The sequence below is a fragment of the Macaca fascicularis genome, chromosome 9 (genome assembly GCF_037993035.2).
Source record: "Macaca fascicularis isolate 582-1 chromosome 9, T2T-MFA8v1.1".
Taxonomy (NCBI): domain Eukaryota; kingdom Metazoa; phylum Chordata; class Mammalia; order Primates; family Cercopithecidae; genus Macaca; species Macaca fascicularis.
This window is the reverse complement of record NC_088383.1, coordinates 77,547,741-77,568,982: the sequence shown is the minus strand read 5'-3', so window position 1 is coordinate 77,568,982 and position 21,242 is coordinate 77,547,741. Positions and strand designations below refer to the sequence as shown.

Here is a 21,242-nt window from a genome sequence, read left to right as displayed (position 1 = left end):
GATCACGAGGTCAGAAGATCGAGACCATCCTGGCTAACACGGTGAAACCCCGTCTCTACTAAAAAATACAAAAAACTAGCCGGGCGAGGTGGCGGGCGCCTGTAGTCCCAGCTACTTGGGAGGCTGAGGCAGGAGAATGGCGTGAACCCGGGAGGCGGAGCTTGCAGTGAACTGAGATCCGGCCACTGCACTCCAGCCTGGGTGACAGAGCGAGACTCCGTCTCAAAAAAAAAATAAAAAAATAAAAAATAAAAAAATAAAAAGCAGAAAAAATAAATAAAACATATTCCTATCTTATTGAGGCTAAACTGTACAACATGTGTCTTACAAATGATAGCAAAGATAACAAATATATGCTTAATCTCTGGAGGGAAAGGGCTTTCTAAGCTTAAAGACAAACCTCAAAGGAACATATCCATGGCTTTGACATCAAGAAATTTAAAACTTCTATATGTCTAAATATTAAAAAGCAATCATAGGCCGGGTGCAATGGCTCACACCTGTAATCCCAGCATTTTGGGAGGCTGAGGTGGGTGGATCACTTCAGGTCCAGAGTTCCAGACCAGCCTGGTCAACATGGTGAAACTCCATCTCTACTAAAAATACAAAAATTAGCCAGGTGTGATGGTGCATGCCTGTAATCCCAGCTATTTGGTATTTTTTCTTTTCTTTTCTTTTCTTTTTTGGGATGGAGTCTCCCTCTGTTGCCCAGGCTGCAGTACAGTGGCAGGATCTCTGCTTACTGCAACCTCCACCTCCTGGGTTCAAGTGATTCTCATGCTTCAGCCTCCCAGGTAGCTGGGATTACGGGCGCCCGCCACCACACCTGGCTAATTTTTGTATTTTTAGTAGAAACAGGGTTTCAGGCCGGGCGTGGTGGCTCAAGCCTGTAATCCCAGCACTTTGGGAGGCCGAGACGGGCGGATCACGAGGTCGGGAGATCGAGACCATCCTGGCTAACACGGTGAAACCCCGCCTCTACTAAAAATACAAAAAAACTAGCCGGGCGAGGTGGCGGGCTCCTGTAGTCCCAGCTACTTGGGAGGCTGAGGCAGGAGAATGGCATAAACCTGGGAGACGGAGCTTGCAGTGAGCTGAGATCCGGCCACTGTACTCCAGCCTGGGTGACAGAGCAAGACTCCGTCTCAAAAAAAAAAAAAAAAAAAAAAAAAAGAAACAGGGTTTCACCATGTTGGTCAAGCTATCTCAAACTCCTGACATCAAGTGATCCACCCACCTTGGTCTCCCAAAGTGCTGGGATTACAAGTGTGAGCCACTGCGCCTGGCGTATCCCAGCAATTTGGGAGGTTGAGGCATAAGAATTGCTTGAACCTGGGAGGTGGAGGTTGCAGTGAGCTGAGATCACATAGCGGCACTCTGACCTGAGCAACAAAGTGAGACCCTGTCTCAAAAAAAAAAAAAAAAAGCAATCATTAATAACAGGGCGAGCATCATGGCTCACACATAGAATATTCCCAGTGCTTTGAGAGGCCAAGGTGGGAGAATTGCTTGATGCCAGGAATTCAAGACTAGCCTGGGCAACATAGTGAGACTCCCATCACTACAAAAAAATAAAAAAATTAGTCGGGCCTGGCTGAAAGTGCCTTTAGTCCCAGCTACTCAGAAGGCCGAGGTTGGAGGATGGCTTGAGCCCAGGAGCTCAAGGCTGCATTGAGCTATGATTGGGTCACTGCACAGAACAAGACATTGTCTGTAAAACAAACAAAAAATACCACCACAAAAGCACAAAAATATTAAAAGGTAAGCAAACTGAGAAGAATGTTTGGGGCAACTATCCTAAGGGCTAACAGCCTTAATAAAGAGCTCTGTAAACTATAAGAAGTATACCAAGACATGGCCGGGCCTCACGCCTGTAATCCCAGCACTTTGGGAGGCCGAGGCAGGTGGATCACGAGGTCAGGAGATCCAGACCATCGTGGCAAACGGGCAAACCTCATCTCTACTAAAAAAACACAAAAAATTAGCCAGGCGTGGTGGCAGGTGCCTGTAGTCCCAGTTACTTGGGAGGCTGAGGCAGGAGAATGGTGTGAACCCAGGAGGCAGAGCTTGCAGTGAGTGGAGATCGCGCCACTGCACTCCAGCTTGGGCGACAGAGCAAGACTCTGTCTCAAAAAAAAAAAAAAAAAAAAAGAAGTATACCAAGACATAAAGACCACTGAGGCAAGATGATGAACTCTTTTTGTTTTTTTTTTTAGACGGAGTCTTGCTCTGTTGCCCAGGCTGGAGTACAGTAATGCAATCTCTGCTCACTGCAACTTCCACCTCCCAGGTTCGAGCGATTCTCCTGCCTGAGCCGCCTGAGTAGCCAGGATTACAGGTGCGTGACACCACGCCCAGCTAATTTTTGTATTTTTAGTAGAGACGGGGTTTCACCATGTTGGTCAGGCTCGTCTTGAACTCCTGACCTCGTGATCCACCTGCCTCGGCCTCCCAAAGTACTGGAATTACAGGTGTGAGCCACCATGCCCGGGCTGATGATGAACTTTTTACTTAAAAAAAACCTTTGGTTGAGTGTGGTGGCTCACGCCTGTAATCTCAGTACTTTGGGAGGCCGAGGCAGGCAGGTCACTTGAGGTGAGGAGTTCCAGACCAGCCTGGCCAACATGGCAAAACCCCATTTCAACTAAAAATTTTTAAAAAGTAGCCAGGTATGGTGGCGCATACCTGTAATCCCTCTACTTGGGAGGCTGAGGCATGAGAATTGCTTGAACCTTGGAGGCAGAGGTTGCAGTGAGCCAAGATTGCACCACTGTACTCCAGCCTGAGTGACGGAGTGAGACTGTCTCAAAAATAAAACCAAACAAAAAAACCTTCTATCATTGCCAGACATGGTGGCTCACACCTGTAATCCCAGCACTTTCTCTGGGAGATTGAGGTGGGATGATTCCTCGAACCCAGGAAGTCAAGACCAGCCTGGGCAACAAAATGAGACCCCAGTGCTAAAAAAAAAAAAAAAAATTATCTGAGCAAGGTGGCACATGCCTGTGGTCCTACCTACTCAGGAGGTTTAGGCAGGAGGATTGTTTGAGCCCAGGAGGTAGAGGCTGCGGTAAGCCATGTTTGCACCACTGCACTCCAGCCTGGGTGACAGTGAGGCTGTGTCTCAAAAATAAATAAATAAAAATTAAAAACCTTCTTTTAAGATCAGTTGAACAGTTTATATAAAAGAGAATTGGCTACACATGTATGAAATTTATTCTGCCTCACTACTATTCTTTTTTCTTTCTTTTTTTTGAGACGGAGTTTCGCTTTTGTTGCCCAGGCTGGAGTGCGATGGTGTGATCTCAGCTCACTGCAACCACTGCCTCCTGGGTTTAAGCGATTCTTCTGCCTCAGTCTCGCCAAGTGGTTGGGATTACAGGCATGCGTCACCATGCCTGGCTAATTTTTTTTTTTTTGAGAAGGAGTCTTTCTCTGTTGCCCAGGCTGGAGGGCAGCGGTGTGATCTCTGCTCACTGCTTCCTCTGCCTCCTGGGTTCAGGCAATTCTTCTGCCTCAGCCTCCAGAGTAGCTGGGATTACAGGCGTGCACCACCATGCCCAGCTAATTTTTGTATCTTTAGTAGAGATGGGGTTTCACCATGTTGGCCAGGCTGGTCTTAAACTCCTGACCTCAAGTGATCTGCCTGCCTCGGCCTCCCGAAGTGCTGGTATTACAGGTGTGAGCCACCGCACCTGACCGGAGTCTCTCTTGTTGATTACCTCAGCCAAAGTGCCTTCTGAAATAGTACCACAGATGTGTGCTTCTAGCTCTGTTTGTAGTAGAGGGCATGGCATGTACTGTCATTCACACTGCCTGCTCCATCTGCATCCCCCTCACATCCAGCAAGAGTTTTCCTTTACACAGGGCTTATTACTCCTCTGCTGATCACTTGCCAATGCCTTCTCTTGGAGTTAACACCCTTGCCAAGGCCTAAGTGGCCTTTGAAGATCAGGCCCTGCTTAGCTCTGGGCTCCTGTGTCTCTTCGATATCCTACTTTTCTCAAACCTGTCAAAACTGGATTGGGACTCCGTGGCACTGGGGTTGGAAACATGCTTTGTCCGCATCTTCCCAGGGTGGCACTCAGGCCTGCACTAGCTAAGGTAGCCCTGCGGCAGGGTCCAACACTACCTTATCGTTAATTTGTTTATTGTCTGCGTCCGCTAGAGCTGGGGTGAAGAGAGCAGCCAGATCAGACATGGGGAGGCCTGGGAGGCTACGGCATCTTCGGTTTTGGGCAGTGCTGCTAGAAACCACGAACATTACTCATCTTGCAGCATGTGTGCACATGGGGTGACCCGGGGGCCTCCTCGAATGCAGCGTCTACGCCTGGGGAATGGACGCACTATTACCAGTTCCGCCCTGGGAGGATTCATCGCTAACCTACCGAGCACAGAGGCCGGTGCGCACCCACGGAGAAGCCCGCGCTCGCAAGTCCTCCTGGTGCCGGGGCCCCAGGGCATTCAAGACCCGCCGACCGTGAGGCGGGTCAAGGGGTACACAGGGTGCGAGTTCGTTAGTCAAATGCGGGGTACGGACGCGAGCCACAGGCACCGGAACCTCGCGCCGACCGGGGCCCTAGGCCCGACGACGGCAGGTAAGCGGAGTGGAGGCACACGTGGCTGCGACGTGCCCCGGGCACCATCCGGGTGGCTTCCGGCGCGGGACGTCCGCAGCCCCGCACCTCCCAGGACGCTAGACAATCTGCGACTGATCAGCTTCGGCCGGTTTGGTGATAAAGGGGAGACAGGCCCGCGGCGAGTGGGAACGCCTGAAGGCCGTGCCTCTCCTTTCAGGTGGGCCAGGGGCAAGCCGGTAAGAGCCTGGGGCAAGGGATAGAAAGAGGACCACCTCATCACAACCCAGAGCTCGGGACTCCTATGCAGTCCCATAGGGAACAGGCGGCCGCCATTCCCCTCCCCCACGCTGGCGGGTAAGGCTAGAGAACGGTTTCTTTTTTTCTTTTTTTTTTTTTTAGACGGAGTCTTGCTCTGTCGCCCAGGCTGGGCACTGCAACCTCCGCCTCCTGTGTTCAAGTGATTCTCCCGCGTCAGTCTCCCGAGTAGCTGGGATTACAGACGCCCGCCACCACACCCAGCTAATTTTTGTATTTTTAGTAGAGACGAGGTTTCACCAGGTTGGCCAGGCTGGTCTCGAACTCCTGACCTCAGGTGATCCACCCGCCTTGGCCTCCCAAAGTGCTGGGATTTCAGGTATGAGCCACCGCACCCGGCCTGAGAACGGTTTCAAAGGAACTCCCAAATTCAATATTCGCGGGAAGGCGCAGGCGCAATAAAAAGCCGGGCGGGTTTTTGGGTGCGGATGCTGAGCCCAAAACCCAAGCGTGTAATAATCCGCCCGCGGGAGGTTGGATGCGGGGGTGGCTCTTGAAGTTACGCTTGAGCTAGAGCTCTTTGTGACGCAACCGGGCGGTGCGGGCAGCTGGCTGCGCGTGTGAAGAGCTCGCACAAAAGGCCTTCTTAGGTTGTGCAGGCGCCCGCTGGCCAGAGTCGCAGAGGGTCCTCGTTTGCAATCCAGCGACCCCCGTGGGTGCTGTTTTTGCGAGGACTGTTTGTCCCCATAACTCTGGGAGGGCCACGGGGACCTTGGCGAGCTGCGGGCTGCCATCCAGAGCCGTGAGTGGTTCGCTGAATCTCCGCACCGCCGCTGAAGCCTGCAGGCTGCGCCGACTCTGCTGTGTGAGAAGTCGGAGGAGGCGGAGCGGAAGCGGCCGCCGCAATTTCCTTTCCTCCACGTTGGCTCTCGGCCGGGCCCCCAACGTCTGGGGTGCCGACAGCTGCTGCTCAGGACAGCTTTGGGGGTGCGGTCGCCGGACGAGAAGGTGTTGGGTGTTGCAGTCGCCGGGTGGGTGCATCCGCCCGGTTTTTGCTCCGTGCGGGGGCGGTGCGGGCCCGGGGGCACCTCGGAGGCGGAGGACAGCTTAATTGGCCCTCTCAGGTCTGGTCCTCTTGCCTGCCTTACGTTTTGTTTCGACGCCGGACCGCGTAAGAAACCATGATGTTGGACACCGAAGGTGGAAAGGGGATTCGTGGTGAAGGTCTGGGGCTTGCCCTGGTCTTGCTCGGCAGATGAAGTCCAGAGGTTTTTTTCCGGTGAGTTAGAACTAGGTCGCGGGAGTTCGAGGCCGGGGCGGGCGGGCCGGCGGGCGGGCAGCCGGGGCGCCCTTTGGCGAGGCGCGGGTGACTGCACTCACCGCTGTGTTGCTCGCGCCCGGCCGGCCGCTGTTACGCAATGGAAATTTCGAAAGCCCCGCCTGTCCTCCTGGCCTTTGAGAGTGCGGCACATCTGGCAGATTTTGTCTTTACTTACCTTTGAACACCAGCTTTTCTTTTACGGGTGTCTTTTTTTTTCTGAGTTGGAGTCTCTGTCACCCAGGCTGGAGTGCAGTGGCGCGATCTCGGCTCACTGCAACCTCCGCCTCCTGGTTTCAAGGGATTCTCCTGCCTCAGCCTCCCGAGTAGCTGGGACTAGAGGCGCGCACTACCACGCCCGGCTGATTTTTGTATTTTGGTAGAGACGGTGTTTCACCATGTTGGCCAGGCTGGTCTCGAACTTCTGACCTCAAGTGATTCGCCCGCCTCGGTTTCCCAAAATGCTGGGATTACAGGGGTGAGCCACCGCGACTGGCCCAGTGTCTTATTTCTAGAGGATAAATTGGCATAGGTGGGATTTTCTCGTCGATCTTGAGAAAACCGCCAAGTAATTAGACAAATAATAGTAATGTTTTGCAGTATCTCAAAATGTAACATCTTGTTTCTAGTTTTGATGTTTCCTTGAAAAGGAGCATTCTTCGGAAAGTTAAAATGTCACGTCTTAATTTCAGTTTTCCTAATCAAGATTTGGTAATTGAAGAGTGTTTGCTCATTTAATTATTCACCTGGCTCACTATACGGTTGAAGACACTAAAGCCCAGGGAAGTTTTTTTGCAGTACATAAGTTTCCTGAGTATTTTCTATCAGAATGTGCTTGTTCCCATTATTAGACTGGAAAAAAGAAATCAGACTGATAAAATTCTATTTGGATGAAATTGACAGCTTTTGGCAAGACGTTTGTAGTATTGACTTAACTATGTGAATTTAGTGTCAGTAACGGAAAACGACCTGTAAAACAAGAACCAAGTACACTGGAAGCCACCTTGCAGGGGGCAACACTGGGTTTGGCTTCAGCCCTGCAACTTGGAGCATTTTAGCTTGGTAACACTGATCCCCTTTGAGGTGAGTATTGGGCATGCAATTTGGATTTGAATGAGAAACCGCAATGTGGCTGCTGGTAAGGTAAAACAGAAATGCGCCAGAGCGAAACAACTCGCAACGAAGTATGTTTGCTGTAAAGTCAGAAAGTCCAGGCTTGATAATGTTCCGAGAAATTGATAAAAGATGTGTGATGTAGACATTAGTAGCAAGGACTTGAGAGGAATTCATTCTGAAACTGCTTTGAATATTGGATGTTGTTGATGGGTTGGAAACATATCACCTTGGGAGTGAGGTTTTTTTTTTATTGGAGTTCTAGGAGTTGGTAATATCGTGGTCATTATATATAGGCTGAAGGGGTGGCCTGCCCCTCCACACCTGTGGATGTTTCTCTCGTTAGGTGGAATGAGAGACTTGAGAAAAGAAATAAGACACAGAGATAACGTATAAGAGAAAGAAAAAGTGGGCCCAAGGGACTGCTGCTCAGTATACAGAGGACCCGCGCCAGCACTGGTTTCTGAGTTCCCTCAGTATTTATTGATAATTATCTTTACCATCTTATGAAAAGAGAAGTGGCAGGATAATAGGATCATCGTAGGGAGAAGGTCAGCAGTAAGCCATATGAATAAAGATCACTTTGACATGAATAAGTTTAAGGGAAAATGCTGTGCCTTGATATGCATATGCAAACATCTCCATAAACCTTTTTAGTGCATGAAGAGCAGCATTGCCGCTAGCACCTCCCACCTTCAGCCCTAAGGTGGTTTTCTCCTTTCTCAGTAAACAGAACATACAATCACTGAGATGTTCCATTGCCCAGTGACAGGAGACAGATACTTTTCTCTATCTCAACTGCCAAGAGGCTTTCTTTCCTCTTACACTAGTCCTCCTCAGCACAGACCCTTCACGGGTGTCAGGCTGGGGGACAATTAGGTCTTTCCCTTCCCACGAGGCCGTATTTCAGACTATCATACAGGGAGAAACCTTGGACAATACCTAGCTTTCCTAGGCAGAGGTCCCTGCGACCTTCCGTGTGTATGTGTCCCTGGGTACGTGAGATTAAGAGAATGGTGAGGACTTTTAACCAGCAAGCTGCCTTCAGGCACTTGTTTAACAGAGCACATCCTGCACAGCCCAAAATCCGTTAAACCTTGAGTCACCACAGCACATGTCTCTTGCAAGGACAGGGTTGGGGGTAGGGTCACAGATTAACAGCATCTCAAATACAGAACAAAATGGAGTCTCTTATGTGTACTTCTTTCTATATAGATACAGTAATAGTCTGATCTCTCTTTCTTTTCCCCACAATAGGCTTCACAAGTTACATAATTTGTAGTGGGGACATGGAATAGACATTTCATCTGTGTCACCCAGAGGTGGTTTTAGGTTTTAAATTCTGTATTAACGGTTGTTTTCTTTCCAGACTGCAAAATTTAAAATGGGGCAGAAGATATAACAGCACTGGCAGAAGAGCTGGCTTTGAGAGGATGAGGCGTGATGCTTATGGTGTAGGTACGTGAGGAATTGCAAGGTTCGGCAAGTAGTCTGTTCCTTTGTCTTGGTGTTTTATTTGATTGATTGTACTTTGTTTTTCAGGGTATGGAGGCTTGGATGATTACAATGGCTCTAATGATGGCTATGGATTTGGGTTAGATTTGGAAGAGGTAAGGTAAGAACTGAATTTCTCTGTTGAAGGATGCTTACACTGTTGTTCATCTAGACCTCAATTACTGTTTTTCAGGAATGTCTGATCACAGATACAGGGATAGTGGCTCTACTTTCCAGAGCACAACAGGACACTGTACACATGTGTGGATTACGTTACAGAGCTACTGACAATGAGACATGCATGGATTACCTTACAGAGCTCCTGAGAATGACATTTATAATGTAAGATGAACTCACAAGTCAATATTTCAGTATGGCAGTAAAAGTCTGAGCCTTATTCTATAAAGTGAGCACTACGTTAGAAATTTTAGTTTTATTTTGTAACATTAGAAAGTTGATTTAATTCTTGGAAATGCCTTGTGTTGTAGTTTTTTTCACTGCTCAATCCTGAGAGAGTACACATTGAAATTGGTACTGATGGCAGAGTAACTGGTGAAGCAGATGTTTGTTGAGTTTGCAGCTCGTGAAGATGCTGTGGCAGCTGTGTCAAAAGACAAAGCAAATGTGCGGAAGTGTGATTGAGCATTTGTGGGCTCTTAACAGGTGATTGTGTGACTAACATTTACAATTGAGAAATAGAAAAATAAGGATATATGAGAAGTTTCCTCTCCAGTAATAGATTAATTCTTGGGGGATGGGGGGCAGTGTGTTGAAGCAGGTTTGGATTTTAAAAATTAGTATAACAGGGATTTGTGATGCGCACATCTTGAAGTATATATCCTTAATTGACAATATAGATGAATATGTAAAGGCTAGATTTTGGAGTTAAAGTAGATGACCTAAGAGAAGTAGCTAGAATTTTCTTTGCCAAAGTATTTGAAGTTCACAGATCTGCTTGTTTAAAAACTTTATAAAAGTGCTTATCCTGTTTTGTTTCACCAACAAACATTTTCAAACTTTTTTTTTTCTCATTTCAGAACACAGATATGTAGAACTCTTCTTGAATTCTACAGCAGGAGCAAGTGGTGGTGCTTTTGGTAGCCAAATGATTGGAGACATGGGTTTGCGTAAATATCGTTAGTTTCTTTAAAAACCAAAATGTTTATATATGTATAAGTCAGTTATAAGTTAAGCTAATCTATTTATTTAATGAGTTTAGCATAACAAACTTAGGCAAAGAAAGCAATTTCTTGATATTTGAATTTTGTATTTGTCTTTCTTAAATCCTTGTGAGTTAGGAAGTTCCTTAGGATAGATAATTCAAATCAGATTTAAGTACTCTTAGGGGAGGGGACTACAGAGTGAAACTACTTAAATTTTCTGAGTATAAAGGTTAAATCTAAAATAGCAAAACAGGATTAAGATAAATGCGGGCATAATTAGGTATTGACATGCCTTTGATACATCAAATTAGGAGGAAACCCCATTAAATCCAGTCAAGCAGTTTCATAAGATCTTCACAAAATGCCTCTACTTATGGAATCGTGGAGTTTAGTCCTGCTGAAGTGTATACCGTTAGCACTTTGGTTTATCAATGTTTTACTAGCTGAAATGATGGATAGAAGGGTAGCCTGGTTATAAACAGTAGGCAGAAGGAGGCGGAGGGGTTATAGTAATATAAAATCAAGACTGGAAAATCATAGAGAATTACAAGTCTGGTACCACCAGATACTACATTACATAAGGAACAAGGTTCTATTGTTTTCTTGCAAACCCGTCCAGTTACGGTGGCCCAGCCAGCCAGCAGCTGAGTGGTGATTATGGAGGCGGATGTGTGTGGTGGCCAGAGCAGCATGAGTGGATATGGTAAGCCTGTTTTTGTTTTTTTAATATACTTAGAATAAGTTTTAGGCAGATTTCTTTAGTTGGGAAGATGCAGGCTCCTTTTTGGTGAAATCAGGTTATTACATGTATGCTTTCAATCCAAATATAACTGTTTTTACTAGCTTAATTTTCAGAAACAATCATTGGGAGGGGGAAGTGTTCTGTGAATTAAAAACTAGTCATTGCAGCCGGCTGGGAATAGTGGCTCACGCCTGTAATCCCAGCACTTTGGGAGGCCGAGGCGGGTGGATCACGAGGTCAGGAGATCGAGACCACCCTGGCTAACATGGTGAAACCCCGTCTCTACTAAAAATACAAAAAAATTAGCCAGGCGTGGTGGTGGGTGCCTGTAGTCCCAGCTGCTGGGGAGGCTGAGGCAGGCGAGTGGCGTGAATCCGGGAGGCGGCGCTTGCAGTGAGCAGAGATCACATGACGCCACTGCACTCCAGCCTAGGCGACAGAGCGAGACTCCATCTCAAAAAAAAAAAAGAAGAAAACTAGTCATTGCAACTTTGGTGGAATACTGTCGAGCCAGAAAATATCTGCCTCCATTTATTAAAACGGTAAATAAAGTTGTTCACTTTTTTGTCTTTTGGTTAGCATTAAATCAATTTTAGATTTAGGTAGAATTTGAAACAGTAGAATGATGGTTGGGTTCAGGACCATGTGTATTAGTCAGTTAACCTAGGATTGGTTTTATTTATTTTTTTTCAATTGGTCTAAAGAATGGTGATTTTGGTATTATAATCTTACCCCACAAAACCCTTTTGCAGACCAAGTTTTACAGGAAAACTTCAGTGATTTTTCTTTTTTTTTTTGAGACAGAGTCTCGCTCTGTCGCCCAGGCTGGAGTGCAATGGCGCAATCTCGGCTCACTGCAAGCTCCGCCTCCCGGGTTCACGCCATTCTCCTGTCTCAGCCTCCTGAGTAGCTGGGACTACAGGCGCCCGCCACCGCGCCCGGCTAATTTTTTGTATTTTTAGTAGAAACGGGGTTTCACCGTGGTCTCGATCTCCTGACCTTGTGATCCGCCCGCCTCGGCCTCCCAAAGTGCTGGGATTACAGGCGTGAGCCACCGCGCCCGGCAACTTCAGTGATTTTTCTTTTTTTTTTTTTTTTTTTTTTTTTTTTTTTTTTTGAGACGGAGTCTTGCTCTGTCACCCAGGCTGGAGTGCAGTGGCCGGATCTCAGCTCACTGCAAGCTCCGCCTCCCGGGTTCACACCATTCTCCTGCCTCAGCCTCCAGTAGCTCGGACTACAGGCGCCCGCCACCTCGCCCGGCTAGTTTTTTTGTATTTTTTTAGTAGAGATGGGGTTTCACCGTATTAGCCAGGATAGTCTCGATCTCCTGACCTCGCGATCCGCCTGTCTCGGCCTCCCAAAGTGCTGGGATTACAGGCTTGAGCCACCGCGCCCGGCCTACTTCAGTGATTTTTCAATCAAACATTGCATAGGTAAATATTCTCTCAAAAAATATAAATTCCCAATAGCAAATATTGATATGTTGTAATAATATTTTCTATAGCAGTCAATGACTCTGACTTAACTCCATAGAGGCTGCCATTTGGGCACAGTGAGTTGCCTTTAGTCCAACTTGGTTGTCACACTTCCTGCCCACCATGAATAGGAAAAGCAAGAGACTTCTCCTGTGTTTCCTTTTCCCAAATGCCATTTGAGGGACACATTGTGAATGTTTATGGTAAATGTTTTAAAAAGATGCCTTGTTTAGCTTTAAAAATACGAAGTAATTTTGCAGTTTTTGAAAAATACTAGTTTTCCTTTAAACTTAATTGTTCACGTTGATCCTGAAGAATTTGTTAAAATAGTGGCACAAGAGTCTGGCAAGTTGGTACTGCAGAGAAAAGGGGTTAATTGAGGCTTGTTTGGAGTCGGGATTCCCCTTTCCCAAACATGCGTCTCACCACTTGGACAGCAGCCATTTGTACTTGTATACTTTTTAAACTTTTTCTTGGAATACTATATTTTATTTGACTGGTAGTCTGACATTACTCCTAACTTGTCAAATTGATCTCTCTGCAGGTAACCAAGGAGCAATGAACAGCAGCTACTACAGTAGTGGAAGCCGTGCATCTATGGACGTGAATGGAATGGGAGGGATATCTAGCATGTCCAGTATGCGTGGTGGATGGGGAATGTAATTGATCGATCCTGATCACTGACTCTTGGTCAACTTTTTTTTTTAAAAGAAAAAAAAACTTCAGTTTAACAGTTTCTGCAATACAAGCTTGTGATTTACGCTTACTCTGTAAGTGGAAATCAGGATTGTTATGAGGACTTGAGGCCCAGTATTTTTGAATATAGTACTATCTAGGATGTAACAGTGAAGCTGAGTAAACGGTAACTGTTAAACTTAAGTTCCAGCTTTTCTCAAGTTAGTTATAGGATATACTTAAGCAGTAAGCGTATTTAGGTAAAAGCAGTTGGATTATGTTAAATGTTGCCCTTTGTCACGTTACATTGAACACTGGATGCATGTTGAAAGACATGCTTTTATTTTTTTGTAAAACTCAATATAGGAGCTGTGTCTACAATTAAAAATGAAACATTTTGGCATGTTTATTAATTTTAGTTTCATTTAGTAACCTGTGAGGCACATAAGTTTAAGCCTTTTTTTTTTTTTTAAGTTAATGGGAAAAATTTGAGATGCAATACCAATACTTTAGGATTTTGGTCTTGGTGATTTTGGTCTTGGTGTTTGTATGAAATTCTGAGGCCTTGATGTAAATCTTTCATTGTAGTGTGATTTCCTTTTAGGTATATTGCGCTAAGTGAAACTTGTCAAATAAATCCTTTTAAAAACTGCACTGTGTCTCATCTGTGCTTCAGTGCCATGTGAACTGAGTCTTGGTGCTCTGTGCTCACATGGGGCCCAGGGCCACATCTCTGGCTGTGGCAGAGCGGCTTGGCAGTTGAGGCTGTTGTATAGATGTCTCCAGCTCACAGATGGTTCCCTCCCCTCCCTCCTGAGGCGTTCACAGATGGTTCCCTCCCCGCTCCCGAGGAGGAGTCCTACTCTTGTCTCAGGCTGGATTACAGTGGTGTGATCTCGGCTCACCTGCAATCTTCACCTCAGGCTGAAGCCATTCTCCTGCCTCAGCCTCCCAAGTAGCTGGGGTTACAGGCGCCCGCCATCACTCCAGGCTAATTTTTTGTATTTTTAGTAGACGCTGGGTTTCACAATGTTGGCCAGGCTGGTCTCCAACTCCTGACCTCATGTGAGCTGCCCACCTCGGCCTCCCAAAGTGCTGGGATTCTAGGCTTCAGCCACTGTGCCCAACCTTCACAGATGGTTTTCAAATTGAGGTTTTGAATTTTGTATTTTTGGCTCATTCCTAAAAATTCCACTTGGAAGCAAAATTCCATGTAAATCTCCTGAGGTAAAATGATGGATAGTGGTTGAGAGCTAATAGGACTAGTTGAAATGAACTCTAAATATATCCCCGTTTTGGTAGTTTGGAGCTCCAACGTGATGCTAGAAGTATTCAAGCTGCTTTAAAGTAGTCCTGAAAAGTGTGGTCCCAGAGTTCCTTCAGTAGATGCTTAGGGGCACTGCAGTTTGGGAACCGATGCTACTCTTTCATCCCATTGGATTCAAGTCCCTGATAATGAAATTAGAATGTAGCGTCTGAGCTAGGCTGTCACATAGGCTTGTGCCCTTTAAAGCAAAGTAGATAAGCTTTCTCTTTCCTGTGACTACACTGAAGCTTTTCTTGAGTTTGTTGTTGGGTTAGGGCTAGGTAGGGTGGACAGAGTGGCTTAGTATCGGTCATTTCTAACCATCTGCCCACAGGAGCAGTGCATGCAGGAGACATGGAGGGCTTTGCAGATCCTACCTTGCTTGCCCTACCAGGTTGCCCTACTAGGACTGGACACTAGCAGAGGGAAGGGTCTGGAATGTGTATTGTTGGTTTTGTCTTCAGCAGGTCTAGAGAGAGCAGCAGTTTTCAGTGGGGAGGCAGTGTTGAGAATTGTTGAGTTGTATTCTAAGCCTGGTTACTGCCCTTGAGATCTTGTGTTAATAGAGTTTGGTATTGAGGCCCAGTATTGAGAAGGCTTGAGGGTTCCTTCTCTGGGTCCTTTAGTTAACTGTGGTACATTTAGGGATAAAGCTTGCCCTGTCAGAGAAGGGACTAGAACTAGAAACTCGGAGTAATGTTAAACTAAATCCAGAGCCGTATGACTTTTAAGAAGTGAGTCTAGGCCAGGCACAGTGGTTCACGCCTGTAATTTCAGCACTTGGGAGGCTGAGGTGGGTGAATCACCTAAGGTCAGGAGTTTGAGACCAGCCTGGCCAACGTGGTAAAACCCTGTCTCTACTAAAAAATACAAAAATTAGCTGGGTGTGGTGGTGCACACCTGTAATCCCAGCTACTGAGGCAGGGGAGAATCACTTGAACCCGGGAGGCAGAGGTTGCAGTGAGCCAAGATCACGTCGTTGTATTCTAGTCTGAGCGACGAGCAAAATTTCTGTCTCAAAAAAAAAAAAAAAAAAAAGTCTAGAAGCATTATAGTTCTTTGGAATCTTGTGCTCCATAGCTTGTTTGCAGTGACTTAACCTCCTGACATTGTCAGTTGGAATCTGCATTTTAAACAAAATCCTGACCACTCACCCCTACCTCAGTTGACTTGGGAAGTGCTGTCTTAGAACATCTATCCTTCATTTCTCAGGCTGGGTAAAGGTGGTATGGCACCAGAACAGAGACTGGAGATTCCAGAGTTAAGGCTTGGAATATGTTTGAATTTCTGAGTAGGAAAGTTATCTTGACCAAATATTGCCAACTTTGAAAATGGTATGATAAATTTTCACTTAAAAATAAAGTGTCAGGCACAGAGGTGGGAACCTCCTGCATGTTTTGATTGAGCTGAACAGAACAGAACAGACTTGAAGTAGGGGGAGTGATAGATTATTCTGCTTTTGTGTGTGCAGAAGAGCGCTCAGACTCAAATGAACTGACTTGCCTAAGGCTGCCCAGCAAGTTAGGGGTCCAAACTGGGTGTATTGAAAAGGCATAGGCCGGGTGCGGTGGCTCCATACCTGTAATACCAGCACTTTAGGAGGCCGAGGCAGGCGGATCATGAGGTCAGGAGATCGAGACCATCCTGGCTAACACTGTAAAACTCCATCTCTACAAAAATACAAAAAATTAGCCAGGCGTGGTGGCGGGCACCTGTAGTCCCAGCTACTCGGGAGGCTGAGGCAGGAGAATGGCATGAACCCGGGAGGCAGAGGTTGCAGTGAGCCGAGATCACACCACTGCACTCCAGCCAGGGTGACAGAGCGAGACTCCGTCTCAAAAAAAAAAAAAAAAAGAAAAGAAAAAAGGCACAGATGTCATATATGCCAGTTGGGGGTAGTGAGTGATAGGCAGTTTTTTCTGAAAGTTTGGCCCTGTATGAGACGCAGCTGCTACAGCGAGGTGAGGGAAGGGGAGGGCTGCCAATGTGCTTCCCTAATAGGGTTGGAAACCTGCTAGGACATGCTTTGGAGCAGGGCAGACATCATCTTGAAGTCTGGCCACACAGTCCTAAGCTGTATAGGATGGAGGGTGAATCCTTGAGCCTTCCCCAAGCTGCCATCTTTTCCATCTTTAGAGTGGTCTGAGGGAGTGAGTGGCAGAGGAGGAATCTCAGTTGAGGGTGCCATGCAAGCATCTACCAGGGCTGACTAGGTCATGGAGGAGCCTGCTTCGTGGGAAGAGCCCGGAGGAGGGGTGGGATCCTGAGGCCTGGATTTGGTGGGAAGGGAAGGTAGGGTCGAGGACAAGGTGTATGTACAGAGGTGAAGGACTGACTGCTGGCTGTCTGGACTTGACAATGCTGTTATCTCTACTGTTATCTCTACCCAAAGAGATCCCCGGGCCATTGGCTCTTTGAAGGGGGGGTCTCTGAGGGAGGGACTGGAAGCCAGTCCTAGCACTGCATTTGAAATGTAAAAAATGGCTGCCTGGCAAGTGCCTTTCCACAGGTGTCTCTATCTGTAACCTATCAAACTCCCAATTATGTGAACTACTCTTGCACTTTGGTGACAGGCTTGGGGTCACTTCCTCTGCCTGTTGATGGCAGGCTGACCCTGCAAACTGCCCTTGGCTCACCAGGCACAGCCCTGCAGGCTCTAGGGCAGCACCTCCTGCTCACACTGGGCTGGGGAACAAGGGGTGCGCTGAGGCCTCCTCCAGTAGTAGGCTGGAGGTGAGGATGTGGTGGGCTCTTTGGAAGCTGACACAGGCTTCTGCACGTGCCAGAGTGAAAAATAAATGATTTTATTGCAGGGCCAACGACAGGTAGTCACAGGGCATGGAATGGCAGATCTCTTGACTGAAGCAGAGAAGGCACACTGACAGACCCCATGTGTGTCAAATGCTGTGCACAAATCAGGTTTTTAGAAGGGAGGTGGGAGAGGAAAACTACTCACTAGCAGAACTGAACTGCTGTAAAATAGGTTAAATTCTTTGAAAAGTGAAAAATGATAGTAGCAAAATCATGATGTTACGTCTGAACCAGAGCCGTGATGTAACCAAGTACGACGGAAGTTTCCATCCAGAGGAGTTAATTCCAAACAAATCACGGAAAGGTGAGAGCTTCTGGTTCCAGCACACTATCTTCTGGAGTGCCAGTGGCTGGGCAAGAAATTTGATTTTTTCCTTTGATTCTCTTGGGAGAGAACACATTTCTCAAGCCCCTGGTTGGCCCCTGGAGACCCACAGGGTTTGGCACTGTCGGTGAGGCTGTGTTCCTGAGGATGGATGCATAAGGGTCTTTTTTTTTTTTTTTTTTTTTTGAGTCTCTGTCACCCAGGCTGGGGTGCAGTGGCACAATCTCGGCTCACTGCAACCTCTGCTGCCCGGGTTCAAGCGATTATCCTGCCTCAGCCTCCCAAGTAACTGGGATTATAGGCGCCTGCCACCGTGCCTGGTTAGTTTTTCTATTTTTTTAGTAGAGATGGGGTTTCACCATCTTGGCCAGGCTGGTCTTGAACTCCTGACCTCGTGATCCACCCGCCTTGGCCTCCCAAAGTGTTAGGATTATAGGCGTGAGCCACCGCGCCTGGCCTAAGGGTCTTTTTAAGACAAAAAGTTTACTTTTGCTGTCCTTTACTAAGCCAGTGAGCTGCTAGTCCATGTTACAGGAAGAGTCTGGTTCATTCTCTTTGCTGCATTCCAAGGGGGTGGGAGTGGGTCTTTCACTTTCTAAACAGGTTCCCTGGGTCCTAATAAGACACCGAGATGAGCACCTGTGCAGCCTTTGCTTCTGTGACTCCACAGATGGGGACAGCCAGGCCTTGCAGACACATGTCATCTCAAAGGCAGCCTCAGGACATGGTTTCTAGCTCTGAGCTTACTGTGAGGCACTGCCTGAAACTTGGGGGGCGGGTGGTGGGGTGGGGGTGGGGGTAGCTGTGTCTTCCTCTTTTCCACAGAGGTAGGCTATTGATGGGAATAGACAGAACACGGCTGTGGCAGGAAGGGAGGTGGCGCTGGTAGTATTTCCTTTAGCTCCCAGGTTTGCTTATACCCAACTCTTCCCCTACCCACAAGCCCCTGGTTCTCAAGCCCCTGGTTGGCCCCTGGAGACCCACAGGGTTTGGCACTGTCGGTGAGGCTGTGTTCCTGAGGATGGATGCATAAGGGTCTTTTTTTTTTTTTTTTTTTTTTTATTAACAGTCTCGGTGAGACTGTTAATAAGGCCCTGTCAACCCTGGACCCAAGGGTGAGCCCAGGACCTTGTTTCCAGAACCTAAAAGGCAGGGGCAAGTACCCTGCCTAGATCACCAGTGATTTTTGGTGACCTACTGCCCTATAGGTTCCCCATAGATTCTGTTTTTGCCTAGGTTGGGCCAGATTTTGGTCCTGCCACATAGAATTTTCAATGACACTCCCCTGGAGCAGCTCTGCACACAAGGAGCCCCATCTCCCCAAAATTCATTGTCAATCACTGAAAGGATGTGCTGGAGACCAAGGGCCTATGACTGGCCAAGGCCTCCCAGAAAGAGGTTGCCAGGATGGAAAGCCATCTGCACAGGCAAGCAGGAGAGGTGGGGCTGCCCATCTGCCAACCAGTGAGCACAGTCACAGGGCAGTGAGCCTGGTCTGATGCGGGCTTCTGGAACCAGAGAAAGGGGAATCTCAGCGGGCAATGACTCAGGGCACTGGGAGGGTGGGTGGAGCCCTCACATACATTTCTCTGGGAAACGGAGAACTTTTCACACTGCCTACAGTGCATCGCTTCGTCATCTTTCAGCCAGGCATGGCCCTGAAGAGGAAAGGACATTCTAGAATCTACTTTCTGTCTAAGCCCCTGACGAGTAGATAGCTGTGTTCTGGCTGCATCCATTGTCCCTCATAGCACCTGTTTCCTAGTGAGGCACTGTTTTTTCTCCATCAGATGTGGCTTCACAGCACTGTCATCAAGGGGCCCTTTTCTGGTCTGGCCGCAGCCGCAGCCGGGATTCCTGCGTCCTAGCTCCGTGCTCCACCTCCTGGCCTCTGCAGGCTGCCCTGGGGCCTCAAGGCAGTCTCCAGCATCCGCTCACTCAGGCGCACTGCCACTTTCAATGAGTTCCCTTTGGCTGAAGTAAGCAGAGTAAGCTTCTAGTGCCTGCAACCCTAGACCTGCCGGAGACACTGGCCAAAGTGACTAGCTGAACTGGCAGGTGGGGGAGAAGGGCCAAATCTGAGTGAGACTGGCACACTTGCTGACGCTGATCCCTGTGGAGAGACAGAAGGTGATGGACGGTGGGCACCGTGTCCCACAGGCCTAAGGAAGCCCTTCTCTATGTGGGCCAAAACCCTGATTCTTGAACAGCCCTGGGGAGCAGACGGACGGACTCCATTCCACAGGGGAGGCAGCCGAGGCTTTGAAAGGTGGCTCTTGGGAGGGCTTTCTCAGGGAAAAGCAGCACCTGTGATTTATTCAGGCTTAGGGACTGGAGTGTTCCAGAGAAGTCAAAGGCATGAGGTACTTTTCTGACCTGTTAGCATCTGCTGGATGTGATTTTCTTGCTGACAAACAGATCCTCATGACTGAGCTAGAGTCACATACCCTTGGGGCTGCCAGTGTGTGCCCAGGACATTCATCCTGGCATCAAAGAGCTCTGGCGGCTCTAGAGTCCTGTTTTATGATTTTTATCCCTCCTCTAATGCTGTGAAACTGATGTTACCTAGAAGTCCAGGCTGCTGTTAGTTGCTGCCCCTGACCTGGCACTTGGAAGTTAGATGCCCAGAGACATTAGGGTCCCTGCTCTGCACCACGTGGAAGAGTGTGGAAAGGGACTGCTTTTGCATTGCTGCCATGGCACAGCTGAGGCCATAGGGTGGACGCTCCTGCAGGCAAGGCCATCTTGAAGGCCAGGCTACCATGACCCTGAATGTCTGCCTCCTCTCCCATACTCTCTGCCCTGCAGCTCAGCCTGGCACTCGCACCCGCACCTGCACCAGGCCACCTGCAAGCTGCTGCTCTTCAGTGGAATGTGCCATTCTGCCCTCTCCACAAGGGTGAGCAAACCTGGCCCAACTCCGGGCTTCTTTCCTTCCTTCCTTCCTTCCTTCCTTCCTTCCTTTTGTTTGAGATGGAGTCTCGCTGAGTCGCCCAGCCTGGAGTGCAGTGGGGTAATTTTGGTTCACTGCATCCTCTGCTTCCTGGGTTCAAGCGATTCTCCTGCCTCAGCTTCCCAAGTAGCTGGGATGACAGGCACCTGACACCACTCCCGGCTTATTTTCTTGCACTTGTACTAGAGATGGGGTTTCACCATACTGGCCTGGCTGGTCTTGAACTCTTGACCTCAAGTGATCCACCTGCCTCGACCTCCCAAAGTGCTGGAATTACAGGCGTGAGCCACCATGCCCAGCCTGGCCTGAGTCTTTCTTAAAAACTGAGATTAGTCTGAACTATCATCAGACTAATCTAAGTGACAAAATGGCAGGTCTCTGGGAAACACAGGCTAGACTTCTAAGGGAGGGATTAGAAAACAGCATCAGGACATTTAGAAAAATCTCTGTGGCTTTTACTAAAGATTGGGAGGCAGCTCCTTCCCTTCTGGGTCCGGCTACAGAAATAGGAAATAGGCCAGCAGATTGACAGGATCAGAAGAGGCTGCCCAGATGGACAGACCTTGGGAAGCCAGGTAAAGATGGCAAACTGAACATACAAGAACTCTGGGAAACACAATTTAGGAAGAATCCAGATGTTCCCAAGATAATGAAACTGGAAAACTGTTCCTGAAGCTAATGTAGGGTCTGCGAAGAGGCTTTGCCATCTCTGTCATCCAGTATAGGCTTGCAAGAGGAAGAAGGGAAGAGGGGAGAGAGCACAAAAGCAACTCTTCAGGTAGCCCTGTCTGGGTTTGCATACAACTGATACTGTGATACCCACAGCACTCTCTGGGAGGGAATGGTGACCAGGCAGCCTCACACTGGGATTCGGAAGCTAGGTGAGCCAGTAGCGCCAGGTGGCTACAAAGTGCAACAATACATTTTTTTGTTTTTGAGACAGAGTTTCACTCTTTTTTTTTTTTTTTTTTTTGGAGACGGAGTCTCGCTCTGTCGCCCAGGCTGGAGTGCAGTGGCCTGATCTCGGCTCAC

General features: G+C 47.9%; 1 protein-coding gene across 14 annotated transcripts; it reads left to right on the top strand.

Moving 5' to 3' along the window:
• The first annotated feature begins 5,417 nt into the window (after positions 1–5,417).
• LOC123575481 (heterogeneous nuclear ribonucleoprotein H-like) lies at positions 5,418–13,469 on the top strand. Of its 14 annotated transcripts, none has more exons than XM_074001984.1 (8): positions 5,418–6,114; positions 8,636–8,724; positions 8,809–8,876; positions 8,954–9,102; positions 9,249–9,423; positions 9,798–9,887; positions 10,543–10,626; positions 12,685–13,469. In XM_074001984.1, the coding sequence occupies exons 2-5, from the start codon at positions 8,700–8,702 to the stop codon at positions 9,307–9,309; spliced, it is 303 nt and encodes a 100-aa protein (XP_073858085.1). In that variant the 5' UTR covers positions 5,418–6,114; positions 8,636–8,699; the 3' UTR covers positions 9,310–9,423; positions 9,798–9,887; positions 10,543–10,626; positions 12,685–13,469. The 14 variants fall into 14 exon arrangements, with proteins under 14 accessions (XP_073858085.1, XP_065377102.1, XP_065377101.1 ...); XM_065521030.1 differs by lacking the exon at positions 9,249–9,423 and adding an exon at positions 11,094–11,207 and having other exon boundaries at positions 8,933–9,102; XM_065521029.1 differs by lacking the exon at positions 9,249–9,423 and adding an exon at positions 11,094–11,207 and having other exon boundaries at positions 8,933–9,102; positions 10,530–10,626.
• The last annotated feature ends 7,773 nt before the right edge of the window (positions 13,470–21,242 follow it).

Excerpts from the sequence above, each read along its gene's own strand:
- LOC123575481 (XM_065521026.1), top strand. The coding sequence starts at position 8,700 with ATGAGGCGTGATGCTTATGGTGTAG. Across the intron at positions 8,725-8,808 it reads GCGTGATGCTTATGGTGTAG|GGTATGGAGGCTTGGATGAT; the intron begins GTACGTGAGGAA and ends TTTGTTTTTCAG. Across the intron at positions 8,877-8,932 it reads TTGGGTTAGATTTGGAAGAG|ACCTCAATTACTGTTTTTCA; the intron begins GTAAGGTAAGAA and ends TTGTTCATCTAG.